At 37.7% G+C, this 27,847-nt stretch overlaps 1 protein-coding gene across 2 annotated transcripts in view; it reads right to left on the bottom strand.

The window, feature by feature from the left end:
• The window catches only part of LOC106058204 (neprilysin-1-like), a 217,447-nt gene that overhangs the window by 113,174 nt on the left and 76,426 nt on the right, over nt 1-27,847 (bottom strand). For both annotated transcript variants that reach the window (XM_056007389.1, XM_056007388.1), the window contains exons 3-4: nt 24,610-24,761; nt 11,866-11,898 (exon numbers count right to left, since the gene is read on the bottom strand). In XM_056007389.1, coding sequence (XP_055863364.1) covers nt 11,866-11,898; nt 24,610-24,761 — 185 coding nt within the window. The remainder of the gene's footprint in view (nt 1-11,865; nt 11,899-24,609; nt 24,762-27,847) is intronic.

Consider the following 27,847-nt stretch of genomic DNA (forward strand, 5'->3'; position numbering starts at 1 on the left):
GCTTATTTCTTGGTCTGCTGGACCGTTGGGGCACCACACAAGATCAGTCAACCTTCTTTCTCCATTCTTTTCTGTCATTTGTCTTTGATATAATTTCATTCTGATATTCTTTCTGAAAATATTGAAACCTGCCTATTTACCTGCCTGGGTGGACCACTTCGGGGGCCGATTTCAAGTTTGTGTTTCCACAAACAGTCTTTGTAACCTTGTTTTTTTTTTTTTTTGCAATCTTTAATGCGAGAAAGATATATTAGAAACACATTTATTAACATTACTTTATTAACTTTTGGCATGATACAAGAAAACCTGTATCAAAGAAGTAAATAAATAGATTAGTAGAGAGGCTTGACCAGCGGATGATGTGGACCGCACAGGACATTAGGTGGTGATGGGCATCAAACTTTCATCCCTTATGTATTTATCTTTTGAACCCTAGATCCCGATTTGTCGCCTCAGCCCGATTTATAGGTCTTAAAAACCATACATAACCATTGCTTCTCAACCATTATAAGTACTTGACCCATTTGATACAATACTCTTATTTGTCGAACACAAACCGTAAAATTCTTCTCGTTTATATACCTAAATTATCATAATGTAAATTTCTGATATGCAAAATATATTTATCATATGTTACTAACTAAACATCGTGAAAGAATTATGTAATTAAAATTCTGTAAATTAAATTTCTGATTATAATTAATTTACAATTCAATTACATTTTATATTGAATTTTGTTTACTTTTCTCTTTCGTATTAACCATATTCATTTTACTTACAAATACATTTGAAGAAAATGGCTGCGCATAGACTGTAAATTGCTGTATACTGTTACCTACATTTCTACAAAACTGTTAATGTCGCTGCAAAAATTGAGCTTGTTTCTGTTTCACCAGCTCAAGAGTTCTAGAGTCAGTCTTTGCAAAAGTACAGCAAATGTTTGCATCAAGACTATTTCTTGATGACTAACAGATTGGAAAAAACTATTTCTCAAACATATGCTGTTGAAAATGGAAGGAAAAGGCGCAACAAATCTAAGAAATAATGGGATATATAACTTCGGTCAATAAAATATACGAATTTTATGGTTGCTGTCGCAAGATAATGGGTATTGTATAGATGGAATCACGGAATTATATGGGCTGAAAACCACTGATGTATTGGGCTGAAAGGCAAACTTAGAAATCTGATTAAAAAAAGGGAAAAACAAGACATAATTGCAGGAATAGATATCTGGCTAAATATTGAAATGTATAGCTCAAGTTCAGAAAAGATATAATCATGGAAGAGTTTCTGTTAGCAATAAATTAAAACACACTAATAGGAGAAGAACTTATATTACCAAATAGAAAAAAAAATCAACATTTTAGCCATTAAGTAGAAACTCGGATAGGTAGAGTCTATGTGCCTGGGGAGTGTGAAACGAAAAGGTTAAGACACCATGAAGAAACTTTAAATTTGAGTTTAAAACCCTACCTAGGGGTTTTGAGTTTAAAACCCCCTACGAGAGGGTTTTGAGTTTAAAACCCTCTACCAGTGAATTTTGAGTTTAAACCCCCATACCAGGGGGTTTTGCAGTTAAATCCCCCTCTTCTTTATAACAAAACTGTAACCCGTTTTAGCTCACTCAAGGTATCACTCAGGTCCATGCATTTAATTAATTTATTTAAACACTTTAATCATTAATTTTACCAATTTAGTCCACCAAGCGCTAAAAACACAGCCACCACCCCTCTAATCCAACCCCACCCTCTTTGGCACCGATGTCCCATTTTACCTTCCTCACTTTGACACGTGCCACACTGGACTCTTGACAAGAGCACACTCCCTCTACCTATCTTGGCGGACACCCGTTGACCCCCCTCCCCCCACTTCCTCGGAAGTGGCTGGTCACTTCAAAGAGTCCATTCAACTCGACCGACGTTCTTCCCTGATCGTCTAACTCTAGCCAGTGTCAAGGTAATCTACCTTGCCCTGGCCACCTCCGATCATCTCCCCTTCACATCCTCCGACCACCTGGGCAGAAGACAAAGGGACGCGAGGCAACCAGTTTCCTGGTCTTTCAATTCGCGCTTTCTCGCAATGTCTTTCCCGGAAACTATCGTCTCGGTCAAGCTGGAAATTCTTTATCAAAGACGCCAGATAGTCTAAATCACATTTGCGCCAATCGCCCCACCGCTCTTGTTCCACCTCCTACCCATCTTTAAATGGACAAACCCTTCGGTCGAGAGCCATTCACGCTCAAGAGCTGTGTGGGAGCGGACATTCTTGCTGGAGTTCTAGACCATTTTCCTTCCCTTTATCTTTTACTTTGGATTGGTGGTATGTGACTTAGTAAAGTGCTTGAGAACCATTTTACTTAGTTGTGTATATATATTTGTGCATTTATTTACTGCATTATGTGTGTACATGTTTGTATATTTCTTATCATGGATAATGTAAGTAGATCACTTCATGTATTATATTCTATATCACTAGTTCTGTGACTAAATAGTCAAAGTCATTCCCTGTATATGGACTAGAATTTATTACCAATTCTTACCACATTTATTTAGCTCTTTAGCTATTATTAACTTATCGCTGATAAATTATCGCTCACCACGCGCCGTTAATATATCATTATTGATTAATTCATTGTCTGGGATTTATCATTATATTTCTATAAGCATGTCATATTACCAAGTATATATTTACTGTCATTCCTTTGTAGGGGATCACTTCATTATTTATATATCTATTTAACCAACCATGTTAGCCAAAATATATTACTTAGGTAAAATCATGTTTGTTTACTTAAGCTCTATGTTTAATTATATAAAAGCACTAGACATATGTTACCCGCGACCCGCGGGTCTTTATTTGCGCATTACTGTCGATATAGTCACTGAGAGTGTTTTGTAAACAATTAAACGAAATAATAATGTAATAAGTAAAGCGAATGTGTCAATGTAAAAATAGTGTGAATGAAGCTATTAAATCAAAATAGCTAATAGGCTTAATTAAATCCATTTTTTTTTCAAATTAAAACATTTGCTTGTAGGCCTACATATATTTGATTAAAATTTGAGATGAATAGACTAAATTTTGTATGTTCATGTGTATAAAGTATAAAGTAGATCTTGAGGTAGACGTAGATCTAAATCTACACTAATCTAGAGTTCTGTGCTGCGCATGCGTGAGCTTTTTTTCATGAATGAATATAGGCCTATCTCAACACGGCTACGCAGCTTTAGCGAACAGCGAACGAATGTATTAAAAATGCTTTAGAAAAACAAATTTGAATGTTAATTTGATTAAAATATCAAATGAATGGACAATAATTAGTATGTTTATGTGTTAAAGCATAAAACTATCTTTGCGAAAAGAAGTTTTATCATCTTAGAGTTCAGTAAGAGTTTTAGACCTAGGCCTAGGAATAGACTCAGACCTCAGAAGAGAGATGTGTTAATATGTAACCATTTGGTAATGTCTAATGAAAGAATGTTCGCCAGGAAATCTGTAGATATCAGGAACTAATTTATGTAAAAAATGCTTTTGAATAATCTAGTGGATTGGATTTATATGTATGTTAAACTTAGCTAATGATCCTTTCACGTTATTTCTCTTTCGCTACGAAAATAAAATTAGGTTTGCGAAAATGGGTTTACCCGTAGTCGATACATTCTTATCTATTAAAAACGAAAAGAGCGATAGCTTTGTTAAATGAATGGGATTATAAAGTGAACAATTAAACGAAATTATATTTAGTACGCGATTCATGAATGAATATAGATCTAGGCCTATCTCAACTCGGTTTCGCAGCTTTCGTAGGCGAATGTAGCTTTAGAAAACCAAATTTGAATGTTTATTTGATCAAAATATGAAATGAATGGACTTTAATTAATGTGTTTATGTGTTAAAGTATAAAACTATATGTGCGAAGAGAAGTTTTATCATCTTAGAGTTGAATTAGAGTTTTAGATCTAGGGATGGGATTATAAAGTAAACAATTAAACGAATTAATATTTAGTACGCGATTCATTACGGAATTGTCTAATGAAAGAATGTTCGTCAGGAAATCTGTAATCACAGATATAAGGAACTAATTAATGTAAAAAATGCTTTTGAAACACAAAATTGAAGGTTAATTTTATTATATAATGAAATCAATGGATCTTCTTTTGTCTTTTCATGTGTCAAAGTAAAAAATAATCTGCGCAAAGTGTATTTCTTAAAATTAGATCTAGGTCTAAATCCTTTCTATCTTTTCTCATGTCAACATTGTAGACATGGCCTAGATTCATAAAATACTATAGCTGTAATAAAGTCGGACAACTTTTTTTTTTTTTTGAGGGTCTTAAGTTTGTTTTAGGGCTACAATACATACACTACGGTCTAAGTTAGTACCCAAGGAACATTCCTGCCTAGTTTTATCAAGATTGGTCAAGCGGTTTTGATGTCTATAAGTAACATACATACATACATACATACATACACCACACATTCTACTTTATAATATAGATGGGCGAGCATCAGTCGTTGATCTCCCCTTCCCTTTCATCTCACTTATCTAAGCAATGTGTAATTGCTATTCACAGTGATTGGTGAACCTTACCTTATCACTAATCATTATCTCCCTTTATGGGATTTCACATTACTATTGTTATCTCCCTTGATGGGATGCAATTATTTTTTGTTAGCTCCCTTTGCTATTTCCGTATGATATCACACTGAAGATGTCCTTCTCAGCAAGACATCTACATCCTAGTGGCGTCATTATGGCTAACCGTAGCAACCTAACGGTATTACCAGATTTGTTGGCACCAGATCTGCAGATACCAGCCCTACTTACTCTTCACAAGTGTCCAAACGACAACGCTAGCCACAGACCTGTCACTGGCTTGACTGACAGAAGCCGCAGGCAGCTGAGCTCTTCAGCTACCAACCCTTGGACTGCACCCGGCGCCTGGATCCACTACACCAGCCCACTAGCAGACAGCGTCAGCACCAGTCACACTAGTCTCATCAGTGCAGCACCGGACCACTTGGCTCCTAGCATCTAATGATGATGTATCTATTTATGTAAATACGCTAGATCCCATCCTAGCGCCTGTACTGCATTACACCCTTTTTAATTATTTCCTTTGTATAATAAACCTGTACATAATTTTACATCTCAACATAGTATTTGTTGCCTCCATTTTAAACGCTGTGCCTGTATGTATATACTTGTGTGCAAGTGTGGATTCTCAAATTGTAAAACCCTCTAGACACCCTAAATAGGCCAAATTCTAATCTACCTTGTCACAAAAACAAAACAAACAAAAAAATACAAACGACAATCCCCAAATTCGAAGAGCACATTTAAAGAAAATTTTGATTTTAAAACCCCCTTCAAAATTTACGATAAACCCCCTCTTCAATATAAAAAAAGTAAATTACGCACTTAAATTGTTATGAGCGTAGCTAAATGGGTTTCAACTAGGGGTGCACCGGATAGTCGCTCCGGCTCCGGCTTCTGACGAATATTCGGCATTTTTTTACTATTCGGCAATATAAACTATGATAGTAAACCGGATAGTAAAAAGTACAACTATTTAATATTGTTATAAACCTGGTGGTGACACAGATGGTCGTAGGCTGTGTGTGTTTTGAGACTACACAAATCGCCCCAGGCCAGCGCTAGACGAGCGGTAAACCGCGACCAGTGACAGCACACGCCAGTTCGGCAACGACCTGTGTGTATATATTACGAACGCAAGTCACGGCGATTGCGATCATTCTGAGTGGTCAAGAACGTTCCATCCTATTCTAGAAGGCCAGTAGGGACTCTATATAAGAGCGAGTGTGTGAGTCAAAACACTTTATGTTACCTCGCAATGTGACCAGTACGAGGCGAAGTTAGAAACAGCACAGTGTGTGAAGTCAGGCGGAGCAAGGCTAGGTTTTTGGACAGTTAGAATAATGTTGTTGCCATCTGTACACTGTTGTAATGTATTTGAAATTAAATTGCTACTGTTACTTTGGAGCCCTGAGTTGTGATGTTCTTTAAGCTCGTTGTGTCGTGTGGTGCAGTTTGAAGAGAGCCTGAATAGTAAAGAGAGACGTAACAACTGGTGTCAGAAGTGGGATCGGATCTACTATGGATGGTCCAAAACTGCTGTACGAACTTGAATTGAAAGAACTGAGGCGAGAACTCCGTGAGCGAGGGCTGAAAGCAATCGGAAAAAAGGAAACCTTGCAAGCACGCCTCCGAGAAGAACAAACTGAAGAAGGTGAAGATCCGGACACCTACCTGTTTGAGTTAGAACCCGATGTAGTGGAACTGTTGATCACCTAAAGAACAGATGTTGGCTGGCTTCCAGAATGTGATCAACGGTGACTTACAGAAAGAGACAGATGAAGAAGAAAGAGAACACGTCTACATTGTAACCGAAGCTTGTGCTGCAGACGTACCTGATGTGAGTGCCTCCATCAGCCAGATAGAACAAGACAACGTTGTGTCTTACCCCAAGTCTGTAGCTGAGGACATTAAAGACATCTGTCAATCTGCCAGTGCTGATGAGAGGAACTCAAATCCTGAAGGCTGCACCCAGATGTTTGGTACGAACTTCACGTGTCAAGCTTCGCAGGGAGAACGAAAACTCCAAGAAACCCATCGGCAAGGTCTGCACCCAACAGGCGTTTGTACAGCTGCCCAGACCAGAGAGAGAGAGAAGTCCTGATGGTGTTCAGAAGAATGCGACGAAACCTGATGCAGCAGTTGGTGGACCCCTTCAAGCTGAAAATCATCGACGGGGCCTGCACTCAACAGACGATTGGTCCACTGCTGAGACTAGAGAGAGAAGCTACGATCGTGGTCCAGGAAGTCAATTGGAGGCTAAAGATGATGACGTGTGCCTCAATTTCCCCTCCTGTGAACCTGAAACCCATCCCCCTAGTCTTTCTCTTTAAAGCCCTAAGAAGAAACCTGTTAGACCAAAGATCTTGGTGAACCCGGCCCTGACATCCTATCCCTCTCCATGTGTTGAGTGGCTGCCCTCAGTAGTGCATGGCAGAAGAAGGCGACGTTTGATGCGTCCCAAGTGCATGGCGATGCAACCACGACGTCAGTGCAACCTGTTGAAGGTCAGCTGGAGGAGAAGACGAAAGCGACATTTGCTGAATGCGACGTTGATTGCTTCGTCTAGCTCCGGGGTCGGCAACCTGCGGCTCGCGAGCCACATGCGGCTCTTTGGATGTGAAGATGCGGCTCTTTCGTTCCATACGCAAATATTATTTATTTTTTTGAAATTTTTTTTTTCAAAAAGTTCTGAATCGTTTAACGAGGATTAGGCACTGATTCTATCTCTCAGCAACTTGTACTCACTTTTCACCACACCCCTCCCCCATTACACGCGTCGTCACTGTAATCATTCCGTCGGAAGCTCTTGAATGACGCCGTCGTCTGATGCTTCTATGTACGCTTTAATTCGCTTTTGGTTGTGACGTATAGGTTATTGTTTCAGGTAAATGAGTTAGAAGCGAATTATCTTCTCAAAGTTAGAAGCATTCTACAAGTAATGCTGATCTGGCAAACGTTGGGTACCAGTACGTACCACTAGAAATTGCACAAAAAGGCAAACCATTTACAAATGGTACGTCAAAGATTGCTTTATACGTGCATCTGCAAAACATTTTCATGATTTCGAACAAAAAAAAGACTTGCAAAAAAAAAATCAAAGCTAAAACAGTACAAGATAGAAGAGCTAAAATGTCTTCAAATGTTACATATTTGCAGATGGAAGATATTCAATATTCTTCTGTCTTGTCACTTGCTATAGATGAATTGGCAACATAAAAGACAGCATAAGTTGACCCTTTTGTCATGTATGTCTTCCCAAGTTCCAAAAGAAGAAATGGAATTGCTACCGCTCTGGGGACAAACTAGAGGGGATGATAGAGCGTATGCCGAGCAAAAATAGCTTGAAGACATTAAAATCGTTTAAATAACAACTGATTGAGCCAGACAGGAAAAAATAAAGCAGCAACTACGATTCTTCGAAGCAAAATAAATTGCGAAATTCTTACGTTTCACTGAATAATACACAATTCAGGCCAAAATAGTTGAGGTCATAAGTTAGGTAATCAAGATTGTTAACAGCATCTTGTCAAAAGCACTTAACCATCGTCAGTTTAAAGAATTCTTAAGCGAAATGGAAACTCTGTATTATGATCTCCTTCACAATAAAGTGTGATGGCTTTCTAAAGGTAAGGTGTTGAAACGTTTGGCTTGTGCTTGAATGAATTAAATACATTTCTAAATAAAAAAGATACGTATCACCCTGAATTAGAGAACAGCAAAAGTTTGAAAAAATTTTAGTTTACATAACAGCGAAATTAAATGAGCTGAGTGTTCAACTACAAGGAAATGGAAACCCAGCCGATGTTTGGGTAGAAGATTAGGCTTCTTTTGAAAAAAAAATTATTGCAGAAGAGCGGTAAGTTACTTCTTTATTAAATGTCTAAAGAAATATCGCGATAATATCAGTGCAACTGTTGACACGAATTACTTCAGCACAGTTACAAAAAAAAAATTCAAAGATGAATTTGTTGACAGTTTTCTATGATAGTCACGATACATTACAAACTAACAAAATCATTCTAGCATTACTAGTAAATCAACACAAATAGTAACGAAATCCTAATAGATCCATTTGAAATTGATACTGGATTTCTAGAAATGTCATTGATTGAAAGTAAAACTTTGTGGAGTTGAAAATTTAAAGAGTTGAAAAGCAAGTTGGAAGAGTTGAAAGTCCAGAAATGCATGTACATATGTCGCGAGTTGATTCGGCGCAAGAAATAATCTTCCAGTTTGCAACATTGAGGTGAAGAAGTTGGCATTTCGAGTGCTATATTCGGATCTACATATTCGTCCGAGCAAGCGCTCTCTTGCATGATACAGCCGTGAGTAAGAAGTCAACAAACAAATGAGAATTTAGAGTTGTGTTTGAAAATAAAAAACAAGTTATGAGCCAAATGTATACAAAATTTCTAAAACCAAAGCCATCGCTCCCATTGAATTTGTTTGCTTAATTGCTTGTTATTGAAGTACAAGTTAGTGTTGCAAATAAATGTTTAACTGCTTTATTTGCTACCAAAATAAACAAAACAATTATCTAATAATGCCATATATATATATATATTATCTATCTTTGCTGTGAAAACACTATTTATATGAATAAATGTGAGTACTACGTATTGTTGGCAAGAAAAAAAAAACGTTGTGGCTCTTTAAAGTTTAAAAATTTTGTAAATTGTAATTTTTGGCTCTTCCGACTCAAAAGGTTGCCGACCCCTGCTCTAGTATTCTGCGTCTTCATGTTCTTTTTGGTCTTCCTCTACGTCTTGTTCCTTAGGGGTTCCACTCTAAGGTCTGTCTAACTCAGTTATTAGTATCTTTTCTAAGGGTGTGACCAATCCATCTCCACTTCCTCTCTAAGATCTGCACCTTTATATTTTTCTGCCCACTCATCTCCCACAGTTTTGTGTTTTCTACTTTGTCGTACAGTGTATTTTCGGAATATTTCTCAGGCATCTGTTAGTGAAGGTTTGTACTTTTTTTGTTGTTGCTTCAGTTGTTCTCCATGTTTCGGAACCATACAGCAGGACAACCTTGACATTGGAGTTAAAGATTCTTTTTTTAGTCTTGTTAGAGATTTGGGGAGATACCCGAATTAGTCGCGAGTGTGTAAATGTCTGACGCGCTAGATTTATACGACGCTTAATGTCTTCATCTGTTCCACCTGATACACTGACTACACTCCCAAGGTATGTAAAATTAAATAGATAATAATGACAAAAATTAATTAATTATTTAAGTATTTTTTTTAAACTATTTTTAAAACATTACTTTACAAAAAAAAAAAAAACAACTTTAAATAAATATTTTTAAAATCAACAAAAAAAACAACAAAAAAAAAACACCTCTATTATTATTATAGTCTCCCCCTGTTTTTACTAATAATAGTGAATAGTTGTAACATTGCTGTATTTGTTTTATTAAAAAATCTGCTTACAAATTTAAATTTAACGATTAAACGTTTAGCCGTTGTACATGAACTTTGAAAAATTAAATCTAAAATATCATGATATTGGATTTTCAATATGTTTTCTAATTTTTGCAATATAAACGGGACAGACGGACAGTCAGACCACACAAAACTGATAGCGGCTATTCCATTTTTAAGGGCCGCTAAAAATGTAAAATTACACTTTCGTATAGCTAAAACAGCTTAATTACAATGATGACCGGTAATGGCTTTTCAAATATCTGTGCAAATCCAGTAAAACCAATCATGCATATTTCTATAATATCAAATACATTGGAGATAAGATGTTGCAATAATTAGTAATAATTATTGATTAATTATGCAGAAAATGATGTATGTTAATATAAGTATTATTTTTTTTTAAATTAATTCCTTCACTTGTAGAACGACTTCGGTTTACTTCGTAAAGAACATTTTGTTCAAGAGATTTGTAGAGCCTTTTTTTGGAGAGAAACTCCCGTCCACAAATAACGCTGGTTAATGTGGCATTCGTTTTGGTGGTTGAATCAGCCATTTAACTGGCTTCTCTTCTAGACCTGAGGTCATTGCTTTTCGCTGTAGTTTTCTTTGTTGCCATCTCTCTCAGTGTGGCCTAGGGCTATGTCAACATCGATGACCACTGCTGTGAGGTCCAGTTTGACTACATCTACATATAGCTTGTAATGGTCGAAAGTTGCCAGTAGAGAATGGCTTTAGGAAATCGTTCGTCTTCCATACAGCAAGAGAGTGGTGAATCTACGGGGAAGATCCGAGCCATCCAGTATCTCAGTGTTGCTTATTCTGTCTTGCTATGTAAGCTAAAAAATGGCGGAAACAACGCAAGTGGAACTTTTTTTTCTTCGCTTTTGTTTCGAATATATGGTCCATGTTTGGCTGCCGTACAGCACATGATTTGTAGACCTGCATCTTTGTATTCGTATTGAATTTATTATCTCCCTAGAGGAGCGAGATTAGTCTACCGAAAGCTTAAGCGTCTTTCCCAATGCTCTTTTTTTATTGCCTGTTCTAGGGACATAATACATTGGTTTGTGTAGCAAAGTTGCAGAATTCGTTCACAATATCCAGCAGGTACTCATCGATAAATGTGGTGGTCCCATCACATTAGTCTTTATGCTGATTTGAGCTATATTTACATAAAATATGTCACGAGTAGCATTATAGCATTAAAATTAAACACATTTTGATAAAGTTTCAGCAAAGCGCTCAATTTTCCTACCATAAGTTTCACACTAAAATGATAGTCCTATAGTTTAAGACTCCATCAAGGCCTCCTACTTTCGTTGAGGTAAGTACATAGTCAGCGTGTAGAGTCAAGAGACATAGCCCAGACTAATGCAAGCATTCTTGTTCTATTGTAGGTTATCTTGTTTCCTCTTAACCTTTCTTTTGATACTATATTATGACTATCATTCTCTCCTTACTTTACTCCCTGCCAATGGAATATATGTATTTTCCTTTTCGACAAGTAGCTCTATAAAATCAATGTTTTGATCCTTTTGAGTTTGCAGATTTATTTGAAAATAAAAACCCTCCCTTTCCTTTACCCGGCAAAGTTACACCTCCAAAACTTTATTGGAATATATAATCAAAAGTATGTTTGTACATATTATCAAAACTATGTTAGTAAACACTATCAAAACTTTTTTTAGTACTTACTATCAAAACCCTGTTAGTACATAATGCTAGAATAACCAAGTTGCACATAAAAATACAAATAAAAGCATAAGTTTAAAAATAAATAAATAAATTCACTTACATATTTGCAAATTCAAAATGAAAATTGGAAAATTACCTGCTAAAACACATTCCTTTGTCAAACACAATTCTGTAAAATAAGAATACAATGATTATAATGGACGGCACTAGCAGTTCAAAGAAAGAAGAAAATGACCATTTTGGTAGTTAAGAAAATAGAAGAAAAAGTTACACAATAATAATGTTCATACCTTTACTTTTATTCATTAAATGCAAAACGCAAAATCTTGAAGCTTAATTTTCGTTGCAACTACAATGTTAATATTTCAACATAATTGTTCATTTGAAATTCAGCTGAACATTTCTGACTCAAACATTACATGCACATGAGAAAGGATGAAAATCTAAGGACACAAATTAGACACTACTACTTATGGCATTGACTGCCGACTATTGAGTTGAGCACTTCCTACACAAAGCTGTACAGAAGAAGAGGAGTATTTGTAAAGAAGTTTGGCAGCTATTATGTAGTGCAACCACTTTACTTTTGATGGAAGCGTTCGAGTAGCATTAGATCCCCTAAATCATACAATGTGTTGAGAACCACTTTATTATAGAGTAATTTTTGTTGATAGGCGGAGAGACTCCGCCATACGGTCATTTGGAGGAGACCAAAAGCCAGACTATTGTCTATTTCTCTAGACATTGATGCGTTTTTGAGTACTGTGCTGCGCATGTATGTGAATTGGTCGACATCAAAGGAGTGCGCCATGTTCTTCTTCTTCCTCGTACTCATTATTATTCGAATAGATTTGTGGAGCCTTTTAGGTACTGTTTAAGGATTTCTGGAACAAGACTTCCGTTTTATTAAGGTTGATATATAGACAAGGTAAATCGTTGACATAAAATAGAAGCTGGTGCTCGGTGTGTGCAAGAAGGGCGCAAGGTCAGTAACAAGAAACTCTTATGCGAGAGTAGGTGCCGTAAGTGAAATACGTTGTCAATGGTGAGGAACGTGACCCTAAGCACAAGCCGCCTGGTTTTATTTAGCTTTACGCAAAAGAATATTTCGGAAAGTGCTGGAGATAGTACACATTCCAGCTTTAGAACATTTTCTATAGTCACCATTGTACCCGATTTGACCTTTTTAACCATCAAACAGTTGCTTGAGATAAATCTTGGAAGGCATACGAGCCGTGAATCTATCCCCAACTATCTCAACTCATTGTTTCAAAACCTTTGGAACGATCGATGAAAGTTGTGGCCTAACAAAAAACATGTCCGATGTTTCTCTACCAACTGGAAAAACCCCTTTGCCTTTCAAAGAGCACACCGTTTCCTATCTTTATAGCCTGACTGATATAGTGCAATCGGATCTCAAATTTAATGATGACATATGTGTAGTGAGCACTCTGCTTCATAAATCAGTGAAAACTACTCAATAAACCATGGAACTATACTAAAGGAACGACGACTTCAAAACAGGTTTTTGCGCATCCTATCTGTACATCCAGCACATTATTTTGTTTTAAATTACAGAGACAAAGAAGGATTTTACGCCTCGAACGCGCGCAATTTACCCATGTTGATTTGAAAATGTTTTTTTAGCTTTTTATAAACATATTTTTAAAAACTTTATCCATTTTCAGACAAGCTGTTATGGTAGATATATTTTTTTAGAGTAAGAGACCATCACAAATTATTTTATTTTTGATCATCCTACTCAAAAGTATATGTTCTCGGGAATTCCAACGTTGGTTTTTTGTATACTAGATCTGGTGCAGTTTTATGTGCTACTTACAGATGAGCCTACCGTTCTTTCAAGATCGATGACAAAATAGATTCAGATTAATACTAATTTCACAATATATGCGACTAGACTAGACTAATTTCAATTCCACACTAATTCTACGACCTATCTCTATGAAATCATATCCATGACTAATTCTCTAAATCCCACTCTATCAAATCATTTCCTTAACTCCTCCCCCAAATGCTTTATCTAACCAATCCAATTATTCACAGAGACCGCCAAGCTAAGACGTGTTAAATGACGTCATGGGTTTTTCTTTACACCAGCGCGTGGGCTTTTCCTTACTCCAGCGGGTGGCTTTTTCCTTCAGCTGGGCTAAATTATTCTAAGTTTATTACCCTAGATTAGGTTTATTATTTACGTTTTTTTATCTCCATGGATTTCATTTTTTTAATGCATATAAATAATATAAATAGGCCTACATTTATAAGTAAAAAAATTACCCAGATCTAATAGAAAATACCTAACATGAACTTAACTAAACGAACGGCAACTTAAAGAGAGAAGCATCTACTTATAGTGAATTTGAGGCGAAGGGTGATTAAAAAAAAATCATTTGTGATAGTCTTTTACTCTAATAAATTTTATCTACCTCAACAGCTTGTCTGAAAATGGATGAAGTTTTTATTGATCTGTTTATAAATAGCCAAAAAAAAAACATTTTCTAGGCAACACGGGTAAATCGCGCGCGTTCGATGCAATCTTTGTCTCAATCATTTTATTTTGTAGGCATTGCAGGATGCGCGAGAACATGCGCAAAGAACCTGTTTTCTTTACGGCTTTGTAAAAAAAACAACTCAAAGTCGTTGTTCCTTTAGTATAGTTCCATGAATAATAAAGCACAGATTATACTGTTTTCAAATGCACTGTTTGCGACGTATCATGTGCACTTCTGAAAAGATAGTTCTCTAATCAGTTGTTGTTTTAAATTAGACAACAGACAAAGTGTTTATGCCCTAATAACGCAGTCAGCCGCTTGTCAAGTGGTAAAATTTCCAAGGACATTTTAATTGCTGAGCTTGCTGAGGGAAACTCATATGAACTCTCATTGGCTTTCGAACATGAAGGACTACTTCCCCCGTAGTGCCCTGGCGAGAAACTCTGCTAGACGGCTCATAAACTTCCATACCGATCACGTCACTTTGTGACCGGAGCTGCGGACACTCATGTTAAGAGATGTCTCCACTGGCGCTCCATAGTGTCGGCGATGGGCATCAAAATTTGACAGGAAACGTATATGACGAAATACGTCTCCCTTCAATACTGAACTGACCGAAGTTAGCCCCCCCCCCAACCACTAGCTTAGTATTCCACTAATATATTATTACACCGATTTTTAGATCTGACCACCCACTATAGGCCACAAACACGGTTTTAAAAACACTCTCAGTGACTATATCGACAGTAATACGCAAATAAAGACCCGCGGGTCGCGGGTAAAATATGTCTAGTAAGTTATAAAATGGTTTAATTTAAAAATTTACTTCTAGAATTAGCGCGGGTCCATTGAAAGTGCGGGGCCCACTGCGGTCGCATAGGTTGCATTGGTCTAAGGTCGGCCCTGCAAAATAACGGTGTATGCTACGCCGTGGGTAGACTAGTAACTTATAATAGGGTTTCCGTGGTCTCCTTGTATATTACAAGATTTCTCATCAAGAATTCAAAGTGGAAGAGGAAACACTTTAAACGCATTAGTAACATGTAAAAAAAAATATCAAAAAAAATTCTACATAATCATATTTATATATTAGATGAAATGAGGGCTTAAATTCAAAGCCTAAACAGCACAATTCAACAAGGAAAAAAGAAAAATATTTAATTGGGGATGAAATGACCAGAGGATGAAATGACCGGGGACGAAGTGACCGAGGATGAAGTGACCGGGGTTGAAATGACCAGGGATGAAGTGAGCGGGGATGAAATGACCGGTCACCGAAAAGTCATAGGTTAATGCCGAACTCTACCAGACTGACAGAAGTCAGAAGACTCTCAAGTCAACAACCTTGTTTGGAACTTGTGTTAGGCAAAGCGGGTGAGTTTGAAAAACTTTACTATTGTGTGTCTTCACCTACAAACGTTCCGTATATCTATTCATCATTGTTACCATATTAGCGCTCTTCTGCGCCTAACTGTTATCTGTTATACTTGTAAATATCTATAAACATGCATTTGTACATTCCTCGTTCAATTTATTAATGTTAAACTGTACTTATTACAGTGGACATCAACCCTACATTTTAGTAAGCCTATTTCTGCAGTCGATTTATATATATTTATACTAGCCATATGGTACCCGCGGGTCTTAATTTGCGTATCACTTTCAATATAGTCACTGAGAGAGCTTTGTAAACAATTAAATGAAATAATAATTTTATAAGTGAAGCGAAGCGGAATGCGTGAATGTAAAAATAGTATGAATGGAGCTATCAAAATAGCTAATCGACTTAAATTCATTTTTGAAATAAAAACATTTGCTTGTAGGCCTACATATATTTGATTAAAATTTTTAATGAATAGACTTAACTTTGTATGTTCATGTGTTAAATTATAAAGTAGATTTTAAGTTAGACATAGATCTAGATCTAGACTAATCTAGGATAGAGTTCATTCTGCGCGTGCGTGAAGTCTTCGCTCTGCGCATGCGTGGCCTTTTTAATTAGATTACGCGATTCATGAATGAAACTATTAGAATATATCTCAACACGGCTTCGCAGCTTTGGCAAACGAATGTATGAAAAATGCATTAGAAAAACAAATTTGAACGTTAATTTGATTAAAATATGAAATGAATGGACTATAATTTGTATGTTCATGTGTTAAAGTATAAAACTATCTTTGCGAAGAGAAGTTATAACATCTTAGAGTTTAATTAGCGTTTTAGACCTAGGAATAGAAAAATGTGTAGCCTTTCGGGTAATGTCTAATGAAAAAAATGTACGTCAGGAATTCTAAATTCGCAGATATAAGGAAAAAATTTATGTAAAAATGCTTTTGAAACACAAATTTGAAGCTTAATTTAATTAAATAATGAAATCAATGGACTATATTTTGTAATTTTCATGTGTCAAAGTAAACAACTATCTGTGCAAAGTGTAGTTCTTAAAATTAGATCTAGATCTAGATCCTTTCGATCTTTTCTCATGTCAACACGGTAAGCATGGCCTAGATTTATAAGATACTATACTTTCATAGAGTCGGTCAACTTTTTTTTTGAGGGTCTTAAGTTTTATTGCTACTATACATACACTACGGTCCCAGTTAGTACCCAATGAACATTTATGCCTAGTTTTATCAGGGGACACGACAATTAGTTCACTGACATTTCGTTCACCGACAAATCGTTCACGACTTTTCGTTCACGCGACTATTCGTTCACCAGACATTTCGTTCACCCGACAATTCGTTCACGCGACAAATTGTTCACAGACAAATCGTTCACTGGATAGTAACATATTGTTAATATTATATATTATCGTCGCGTGTTTAATTTATTTACATTAAAACTTTTGTAGCTATTATTTCCAAATGCAAAAAATTTCTAGAGATCAGGTCAAATCCGAGTTTATTTAATTTCGTTGTTGTTGTTGTTGTTGATATTTTGTTAATGAGGACAGTATGTGATAAAAATTATACTTAAAATAAAAAAAAAAAAAAAAAAAAAGAGATCTTACAAGCTAGCTGGAAAATGTAAACGGGTCCTCACTTTACTATAGGTAACATTTTTACTTTCACCTTTAATATACCTTTACACCCCCTCTTTTTTTTTTTCATCTACCGGGAATCTACCCATTTATCTGGATACACTAGTTAACACCTAGTTGAGTGCTAGTCAGACTGGCTCCTCTGGAAGTCATACAACTTTATTGGACATTGCCTATTAACATGTTCAATCTGTTAACATTGAAAATATCTACTAGACACTAGTTTAATACTTTCCATCAAGTTTAAAAGAAGTTTTATTTTATTTTTATTTTAGTTAACTTGTTTCTATATATGACCACCCATTGGTAGACTAATTTGATTGCTTGGACTTCAGTAACAAATTTATTGAAACAATTTTGTTTTGTTGTATTGCGATAAATTTATAATTTTTTGATAGGGAACCAAAATATTTCCTAGTGTTGTATATGTAATTAGTTGTTTTTTTCTTAGATGTCTTAATTGATAAGTAGGCTATTAACCTTAGATCTGTATCTAGTATGTGACGTTCAGAGTTGAACAGTGAAACCATATATATTGTACCAAATCTAGTACCATTGTTAAAAATCTAAATTATCTCTCGTAAAAACACTGAAAGGACTGTGGAAAAAATACTAGTATGTCTGAGCTAGCCAGGAAAACCAGTGACTTGGCAGAATGCATGACGCGTAGGACATAATCATCTTCTTTTTTTGAAGAAACGTCTGTACTATATAAGATTTGTTTTTGTTAATAAGATATCAATAAAATGGGTATGTTAATTAAACATCTGGACCGCTATTAAGAAGATAAGCAAATATGGGTAGGGCGAACAAGACTACATGACGGACATGAGTGTAAAAGAAGGCCTACATGTTGAAAGTAAAAATGTTACCTATAGTAAAGTGAGGTCCCATTTAAATGTTTCAGCTTGCTTGTAAGATCTCTTTTTTCTTTTAAGTATAATTTTTTATCCCATACTGTCCTCGTTAACAAAATATTAACAACAAACAAACAAAAATTTACAAAGAATTTCGGATCACGCCCGATCTCTAGCAATTTTTTGTTTTTGGAAATATCCAGTGAACGATTTGTCCGTGAACAATTTGTCTGTAACGAATTGTTAGTGAACGATTTGTCGCGTGAACGATTTGTCGTGAACCAACTGTCGGTGAACAAGTAGTCAGTGAACAATTTGTCTGTGAGCGAATAGTCGCGTGAACAAATTGTCGGGTGAACGAAATGTCTGGTGAACGAATAGTCGCGTGAACGAAAAGTCGTGAACGATTTGTCGGTGAACGAAATGTCAGTGAACGAATTGTCGTGGAACCGTTTTATCAAGATTGGTCAAACGGTTTTGATTTCTATGAGGGACATACATATATACATACATACACACATACGCCTTACTTTCTACTTTATAGTATATATATATATATATATATATATATATATATATATATATATATATATATATATATATATATATATGTGTGTGTGTGTGTGTGTCTATGTTTATCTAGAGTTATTAACGTCTAGAATACTTTTTTACCTGTGTCTGTTTTATCTATCTATCTATCTATCTATCTATCTATCTATATGTATGTATATAGATATATATGGTTTCAAAGGTTGTCATGGCCAGGGGTGTCAATGGGGTTAAGCTCCCATTGTCTATAAAATACTCCTAATGGCATGCGTCTCAAATAGCCTCTGACAACTAAGTCCAGCACCTGGCCTGCTCGTGTGGCTTAGATATTAAGCCCGGCGAAACTGCTCTTACTAACAGGTGAAGGGGTGAAGGCGGATACCTGGCGCCACAAAACCGGGAGCTTCGGGCAGATGGAGCTCGTCAGCCTAGTAAGGCAGTTCATCTAGGAGAGGGGTACTCTGACTTCAAACCCCCGCTGCCTTGCGGTACTGAGGCTTCAGGAGACAACCTCGAGGAGAAATTAGGAGTGAAGCCCCTTAGGCGTTGGGAGTATCAGCTGCGAAATTCCCTCCGGCAGCTTCTGCAACTGAGTTGGTGCCAAATGTAATGCGATGCGTTCCTTTGGATCACATCAGAAAGGTCAAGAGAGGGATCATGACGCATGGGCCACCCATGACCCCTTTATCCAAGGCCCAGGAATGCGCCCCGGAGAGGAAACTCTGGTGCTGCTGCAAAGCGGCTAAAACAACACGGGAGACAACAGTTACGGGTTATAAGTCCAACTTGATTGGCGTAATGTATGGACGCCACGGGTTGTCTCTGACGGTGGGAGAGGTCTTCGCGCCTCACTGATCAGCTACCGCCCGCCTCAACCTGGGCAGCCCCCAGTCAGTTAGGTGCTGATCCGCCACAGCCTGCCTGCTCTAATGGGTGCTTAGAGCTTAGTTTAAAACGACAAGTAGGCTGGAAACTTGCACCAAGCAACAAAAGAAGAAAAATTAAACTGAAAAAGAAAATCCCTGTCATGCGACTGGCCACTTGGAATGTCAGGACAATGTGTCCTGGTCTCACTGATGATCTAAGGCAGATCGACGATGCAAGGAAGACGGCAGTTATAAACAACGAGCTAAAAAGGCTACATATTGACATTGCAGCCCTGCAAGAAACCCGACTGGCCGAAAACGGCATGCTCCGCGAGACTGACTACACTTTCTTTTGGAAAGGGAAAGCACAGGATGAGACTCGAATACATGGTGTGGGCTTTGCTGTCAAGAACAGTCTTCTTCCCATGATAGTCCCTCCAGTTGGTGGCTCGGAACGGCTACTAAGCATAAGTATGATGACAGCATCTGGAAAAGTCACTCTAATTAGTGCCTATGCCACGACACTAAGCTCGCTTCAGGAGGACAAAGACAAGTTCTATGAAGACCTCAAAGAAGCCATTGCAAACATTCCTCAAAAAGAACATATGATCCTTCTAGGTGATTTCAATGCCAGAGTAGGATCAGATCACACTACCTGGCCAGACTGTCTTGGGCTTTTTGGAATCGGAAAAATGAATGAGAACGGACAAAGACTACTTGAATTCTGCACATACCATAAGCTCTGCATTACCAACACATACTTCAGAACAAAACCACAGCACTGTGTCTCATGGAGGCACCCTAGGTCTGGGCACTGGCACCAGCTGGATATGATACTTACACGAAAAAAGGACATTGGAAATATACTGCTGACACGTAGCTACCAAAGCGCCGATTGTGATACTGATCATACTTTAGTGTCATGCCAGACAAGACTGCTGCCAACTAAGATCCACACATCACAGGGAAAAAGAAAATCACGCCTGAATACTACTAGCACAAAAAATTCTGATCTTTGCACCGAATTTGAGAACAAATTAGAGGAAGCTTTTAAAAACTTCTCTGTGACTGAGGTAGAAAAAAGCTGGACGTTTATGCGTGATACAATCTACCAAACATCATCACTGGTCTTTGGAAACAAAACCAAGAAAAGCGAAGACTGGTTTGAAGCTAGTCTACCAGAAATGGAAACTGCCACTACGAACAAGAGAGCAGCCATGCTAATCTACAAGAATGATCCCACCCCAAGCAACTTAAAAAGGCTCAGAGCTGCACGTAACAATGCCCAAAGAGTAGCGAGACAATGTGCTAACAAATACTGGCAGGAGCTATGCGAAGATATTCAATCTTGTGCCGACTGTGGTAACATAAGAGGACTATATGAGGGCATGAGAAAAGCCTTTGGACCTCACACCAGCAAGTGTGCTCCGCTCAAGTCAAAAGATGGCTCAATCATCAGCGATCGTGCGCTGCAAATGGAACGATGGGTAGAACACTATGCAGAACTCTACCAGATTGAAAACGCCATCTCACCAAATGCTGTTTCCAACTTCCCATCACTTCCAGTTTTGACGGAATTAGACGAAACGCCCTCAGTAAAGGAGCTGAGCATTGCCATTGACATGCTTGCACATGGGAAAACACCCGGAGGAGATGGCATTCCTGCTGAAGTAATTCAGGCTGGAAAACATGCCCTAATCAAACCACTCCATGAACTGCTAAGCTTGTGCTAGGAACAAGGAATGGTCCCCCAGGAATTGAAAGACTCCAACATTGTTACAATTTATAAAAATAAAGGTGACCGCTCTGATTGTAACAATTACAGAGGCATCTCACTGCTTAGCGTAGTCGGAAAGGCTTTTGCTAGAGTATTACTAAAGCGATTACAGATCCTGGCAGATCGTGTTTATCCAGAGTCGCAGTGTGGCTTTAGGGCAGGTAGATCTACAACAGATATGATTTTCTCTCTTCGGCAGCTACAGGAGAAGAGCAGAGAACAAAAGCAGCCCCTCTTCATAGCATTTATTGATTTGACCAAGGCCTTTGACCTTGTTAGCAGAAGCGGTCTTTTTGCTGTACTAGAGAGAATCGGCTGCCCAAATAAGTTAAGAAAACTAGTGTCAGCTTTTCACGAAAATATGCAGGGCACCGTTCAGTTTGAAAGTTCTTCCTCCAGGCCATTCTCCATTAAGAGCGGTGTAAAACAAGGATGTGTACTGGCCCCTACACTATTTGGCATCTTCTTCTCAGTCGTACTATCCAGTGCTTTTAAATCCCTGGAAGACGGAATATACATCCATAGCAGATCCGATGGAAGGCTCTTTAACCTGGCACGTCTTAAAGCCAAAACGAAAAGGCGTCGTATCTTGGTAAGGGAGCTGCTGTTTGCCGATGACGCGGCGCTCGTATCTCACTCACAAGGAGGTCTACAGAAGCTAGTGAACGCCTTAGCAGCTGCTTGTCAAGAGTTTAGCGTTACTATAAGTCTCTCTAAGACCGAAATCCTGGCACAAGACGTCGCAGAAATACCTATAATACAAATTGGGAACCACACCCTTTCAGTGGTGCAGGAATTTACCTACTTGGGTTCAACAATTGTCAGTAACCTAGACTTAGACATCGAGCTGACAAAAAGGATAGGAAAAGCTACCACAGCATTGGCAAAACTCTCCAAGCGCGTCTGGGAAAATGGTAAATTGACCACCGCGACCAAAATCCTAGTCTACAACGCCTGTGTTGTGAGCACTCTCCTTTATGGCAGTGAAAGCTGGTCAACATACATGTACCAAGAGCACAGATTGAATAGTTTCCACTTGCGCTGCCTGAGACGCATAATGGACATCTCTTGGAGGGACCATGTCTCCAATCAGGAAGTTTTAAGATTGGCCAATATGAACAGCATGTATTCTCTCCTGATACAAAGAAGATTACGCTGGCTCGGACATGTCACCCGCATGCCAGATGGTAGAATCCCGAAAGATATCTTATATGCTGAGCTTGTGGAAGGAGTCAGACCCAAGGGCCGCCCAAGACTAACATATAGAGATGTCTGCAAGCGAGACATGAGAGCCTCAGGCATCTGCGAAAGTATGTGGGAAAACATAGCCAAAGACCGGAGTGCATGGAGACAGACTGTGCGTGCTGGGACAACCCTTGCTGAGAACAAAAGAATTGAAGCGGCTTTAATCAAGAAGGAAAAAAAGAAAGCTGCCCTGTCTGCTAGCCCTAAATCAGAGGCATACACATGTACGAATTGTGGCAAAGTCTGCCGTTCTAGAATTGGCCTGATTAGCCACACCAGATTCTGCCCCGTCTCAAGATTAAGCCAAAACCAGTGACTCATTTGGGCGCATCCATTGCCTTTCGAGACAAAAGGAGCCATATATATAGTTTTTTTTTATGCACATACTCTACATGTTCTCTTAGACCCGAGAGTCGTCTCCCGCGTTTACATCCATTATCTTAGATCAGTTGACCTGCAATGGCTTTGTATCCTATTCTATCCCCCCCCCCTCATTTCGTCTGACATGAGTGACCGTGGACTTTATGTCAATAAGATCATTCTTATCAAAATATTGTTAGTCTGAGGGAGATGCTCCTGACAAAGATGCGCTCCTCGCCAACCAGCCAGTATGGTTTATTAACTCTAGTTTCCTTTCTATAGTCTCCTACGTCAGGGCTGGCGTGTTTATTACCTCAAAGGAGACTCCAACAGTTCGTCACACATTCCCGTCGAGGGTGAGTCACAAATCATCTACGACAATGTTGATGGCATTTCAGACTAGAATTCCAGGAACAGTCTGTATCAACACAAGGCCCACCGCATGGCATCCTCACCACACTACTACCTACAGATCAAATGACTGACCACCAGCCATGGGAAGCCCTATCAACCCTGAGAAAAAGCTTCGGACCAAGAGATAAGTGGGAGACAGCTGAGATAAGCGAACTATACATGAGCAGTTTAGCAATATCCCAGTGATGATGTTGTCCTGTAAATTGTCCTAGATCTATTTCTATATCTTCCCCCCCCCCCCCCAAGGTTTTATTAATAAAGCTCGCTTGCCTCAGTATCTGACAATGGGAAAATTTTCTTAGTTCTGTAAAAGATTAACATAGCAATGATCGCCAAAATTGATAATTCATATGCATGTAGTATTGAGGAAAGGTCATCAAATTTCAATGTCTGTACTAAATTATTTTCAGATTAATAAGTTCCGTGTTTAAGAAATCTTTAGAATATTTCGCTTTGGAAATTGACTAAAATCTTTTTTTTTTTTTATGAAAAATAAACAGTCTTAACTTCATTTTGAATGAACGATATCATTTACAAAGCTAGAAATCAATGTATCCTTGCTCCTAGCTTAATTAAACATCCACATTTCATCACACAGAAGAGAGCTATTTGTAGCTTTCTGTTGTAATTGCCGGAGGTTTCGAGACTGTTGCGGGACATGATGACCAGTAGGCCGCGGCTGACCTATAACATCCTGGCTATCGTTCTTTCCAGGAAAAAACTAATGCAGTGTAGTCAGCGAAGTGGTCTTTTTCCTGGTTGCAATTTTGGTATATTTTTTCGCGGTTCGACAAGTTCCCCCTAGAAAAAGCAAAGGGGCGGATAATAAGGAACCAGTATGGGTCTTCTCCAATCCGCTGTTACTATTAATATTTGTATATGTCACTAGGTATGGAAGCTGAGGCCGAAAGTCTAAACTAGGTAAGAAGGAATGTTCATGTTATAACACATAATTTGAGGTCGGACTGTATAGTAATGCAATGGCCAAATCCAACACCCAGTCCGTTAAAGGGATCTTGAAACAGGCGTCTTGTTTTGTTTGTTTTTTTGGCCATTAAACATTTCTTACTACCATGTAGATCAACTTATATCGTCCCTATTTGAATTCTTATATCTTTCTATTATTTACCATGCATGTTATCTTTTGAATAAATTGTAAAAGAAACTGGAGCTACCGTGGAGACATGTTAAGAACTGGTACTTTATTATACATAACTTGATTTTAGAACAGTCCAAAAGTGTAGGAATAAAAATCGAACCTTTTGATATCAAAGAGGTTTCAGGCACGGTCGAGTCAGCTTTAGTTTTCTCAACAATGAAAGCAGCTACCACCGCTACTAATGATACCGTAACCATTAGAAGTATCAGTAGTAACAACTTTTTTCTTAGTGTTCTTCTGTCTTTTGTAAATCTGAAACAAAACAAGTAACAGTAACAAGTAGTTTTTTTTTCAAGACTATTCCTCTGTTATGAAGCTGATACTTTCTTCTTTTGTAAGAGCGATAACTTTCGCTAATGAATTTGAAAAATTAAACATATTTTTGCCCGCTGCAATCCCTCCCCCCTTCCCCCGATAAAATCCTGGTAAAACCGCACGTATATACTCACGTATATGAAATTCTAGCTTGATATTACACATCCGAACATTGCAACATTAATTAAATGACACTAGTCTAGAGTAGAATACTAGATCTAGATATATGGTACTAGGTACTAGAATTACACACCGGTTCTCATGATTTATATTGTCTATTATGGCCTTTTATCCCCCCATTTCTATTTTAATAAACGGTCCAAATTTTAACGAGCCCCTAATATACTTTCTAGCTAGTGAATTAGTGTATCTGTTACAATGAAATTAAACGGCTCGCTCTCTTTTTCTTTCGTTCTCTCTCTCTCTCTCTATCTCCGAACCCCAATTTTATTAATTTTTTAAACCTTTGCATCGTAATATCACCGACATAGCCTCTTAAATTATTGTGGAAAAACCCGCTTTATAACGCCACCCCCGAAACACACGATTACATATTCTTTTGGTCCGTGTATTCTAGTATCACTTATAATCATCCACCCCATGCCCCACAACCGCTTTCCGGCTCACCATAAATAATGCTAGTCTTCCGGCTTTTATCCGGCTTCGCAATTCAATCTATAGTATATTTACCAAATACTATTCACTGTCTCATTGATCAAGAGATCTCTTAAACTGTCCTACAGATTGGCATGATATTTTGTACACAGCTTCCTTTTACCTCCTAGGCGCTCATTAAGAACTGGTTGCAATCTGGCGACGGCAATTCACAAAAAAAAAAGAAAAAAATGCAAGCTATATCAAACCTTTGTATTTTTTTTTTTGATTTTCCCCAAAAAGACGACATTCTACATATAAAGTATTAAAAAATATCATTCCTATTCCCTATTTTGAAAGCAATTTGTTTCTTTTATTTCTAAGTCTATTTATTCTTACGTCATTTACGCTCCCTTTTAGACGCGGTCCAAATAAAAAACAAAATTATTTCTTATAGCATTAACGAGATAGGTATAGTTTTTTTTCTTAGGGTTAAAGGATGTAGATAAAATGTTTCAAACTAATCATAGATGCTATATATAGATTCAAAATCCGAAAAGTGTGTGGGGATCAATTGAAGGATCAATATAGACGCTGACTTAACATTTCAACCAACAACTAATCCCAATAGCATTACAAAGATAAATCGTTGTAACAGATACACTAATTCACGGGAGAAAAAATGTAAAGTTGATCGTTAATATGTGGCCCGTTTATTAAAATTACAAAAAAAAAAAAGGTGTGCTCCGGCCATAATAAACAATATAACGCCTGGGAACAAATCAACCGGTGTAGCCGATGTTTACTGATATATTAACTAGAGCAAAGAACCTTTCATAATAGAAATCGCAGCGGTTACATTTACCAAAATAGATTTTTTTATTTGGAATTAAGTTCCAATATGGTTTTTAAAGCATACATATAAAAAAAGTACAAGATTAAACTTTTAATTATATTTAATCACTATTTAAACACCTTGTTGCATGCGGCCTCAGAACGAGACAACTGGAGGTCACTCACGAAGGCCGCGGGATACACATTTGAGACCAAAAGAAAACCCGCTGCCGAGGACAAACGCAGACGGCGAAAAGAAAATCTAAATCGACATTCTGCGGACAATGTTTATGCTTGCCCTGGATGTGGCAAAATATGTAAGTCACAGCTGGGGCTGCGCAGCCACGGGAAATACTGCATTCCTCACTAATCTTCGGACTCGAAGACAAGCCTATAATAATAAACATCTTTGTTTGCGTACATTTCTCATTGACGCGAAACTTCTTTTTGTAGACTTGTATAAAATAAAATATTTTTTTTGGTCTATGAAGCCGAAATTGACTGAAGAGGTGATTGTGTATGTAAGGATGTATAAAAACAAAACTTATTTATTTTTTGTGTTGAGGGTGAAAGTAAAATAAAAAAAAATAATTAGAGAATCCATGGGTGAAACAGCGTTACGACGCCAGAGTGGTGATAAAATAAGGGGTCCGACCAAATGCTCTGAAGGCTGTGTATTGCATTGGAAACATTGAACATAGTTTCGAGGTGTCTAAAATCAAGATAAATAATAATGTTACACTAAAACTTTTTTTGTTTGTTTTATTTTTTGAGGAAAAAAGCGTGCATATATTTCATTCTAGATTCTCAATGAAAGAAATTATCAAGTAAAGACGGTGATAAAATATCTATAAATATAATTCTCTTCGTCCCCCAAGCATGCGGGACACCACGCACTCACGCTGACTCTCTAGCCCTCGATGAAAAAGTCATGGAAAGATAACTCTTTTATTTCTACAATTCGGACTAGAGTTAACCCACGTAACTTTCGCTGCGATAGAGAGCGAGGCTCAGAAAAAAAAGAGGGTGGGGGGAGAACAAGTAATCTTTCTCTTTACATTCTATATATGACTACATTTATGTGTGTATTTTTTACACACGTCAATATCTGGCGCACACAATTCCCTGTTAAATTAGCTTTTGCCATGACAATTAATAAAGCACAAGGCCAAACGTTCAAAAAAATGTGCCTGTATTTTCCAAAACCTGTTTTCAGTCATGGATAATTGTATGTTGCTCTCTCCAGAGTTCCTTCTTTTCATTCACTCACAGTCGTTTGCCCAAACCCACCTCAAATGTCTTTCATGAAGTGTTCACCCGTCACTAAATAGCGTCGACTAGTATGCTATATTTGATCTACAAATGTATCTATATATAAAATTCTCTTCATGGCTCAACAGTTTGGATACCAAGAAGTAAAGGAAAGATCCCTTTTTTACTTCTGCAAGTCGGACTAGAGCTACCCCACGTAACTTATGGGGCGAAAAAAAAGAGGGGGGGGGAGAACAAGAAATATTCACCCGTCACTAAATAGCAGGGCCGGGCTTAACCATTGTGACCAAGAAATAATGGAATCACGCTTTTATTTTTGCAAG

Source organism: Biomphalaria glabrata, chromosome 13, assembly GCF_947242115.1.
Source record: "Biomphalaria glabrata chromosome 13, xgBioGlab47.1, whole genome shotgun sequence".
NCBI lineage: Eukaryota > Metazoa > Mollusca > Gastropoda > Planorbidae > Biomphalaria > Biomphalaria glabrata.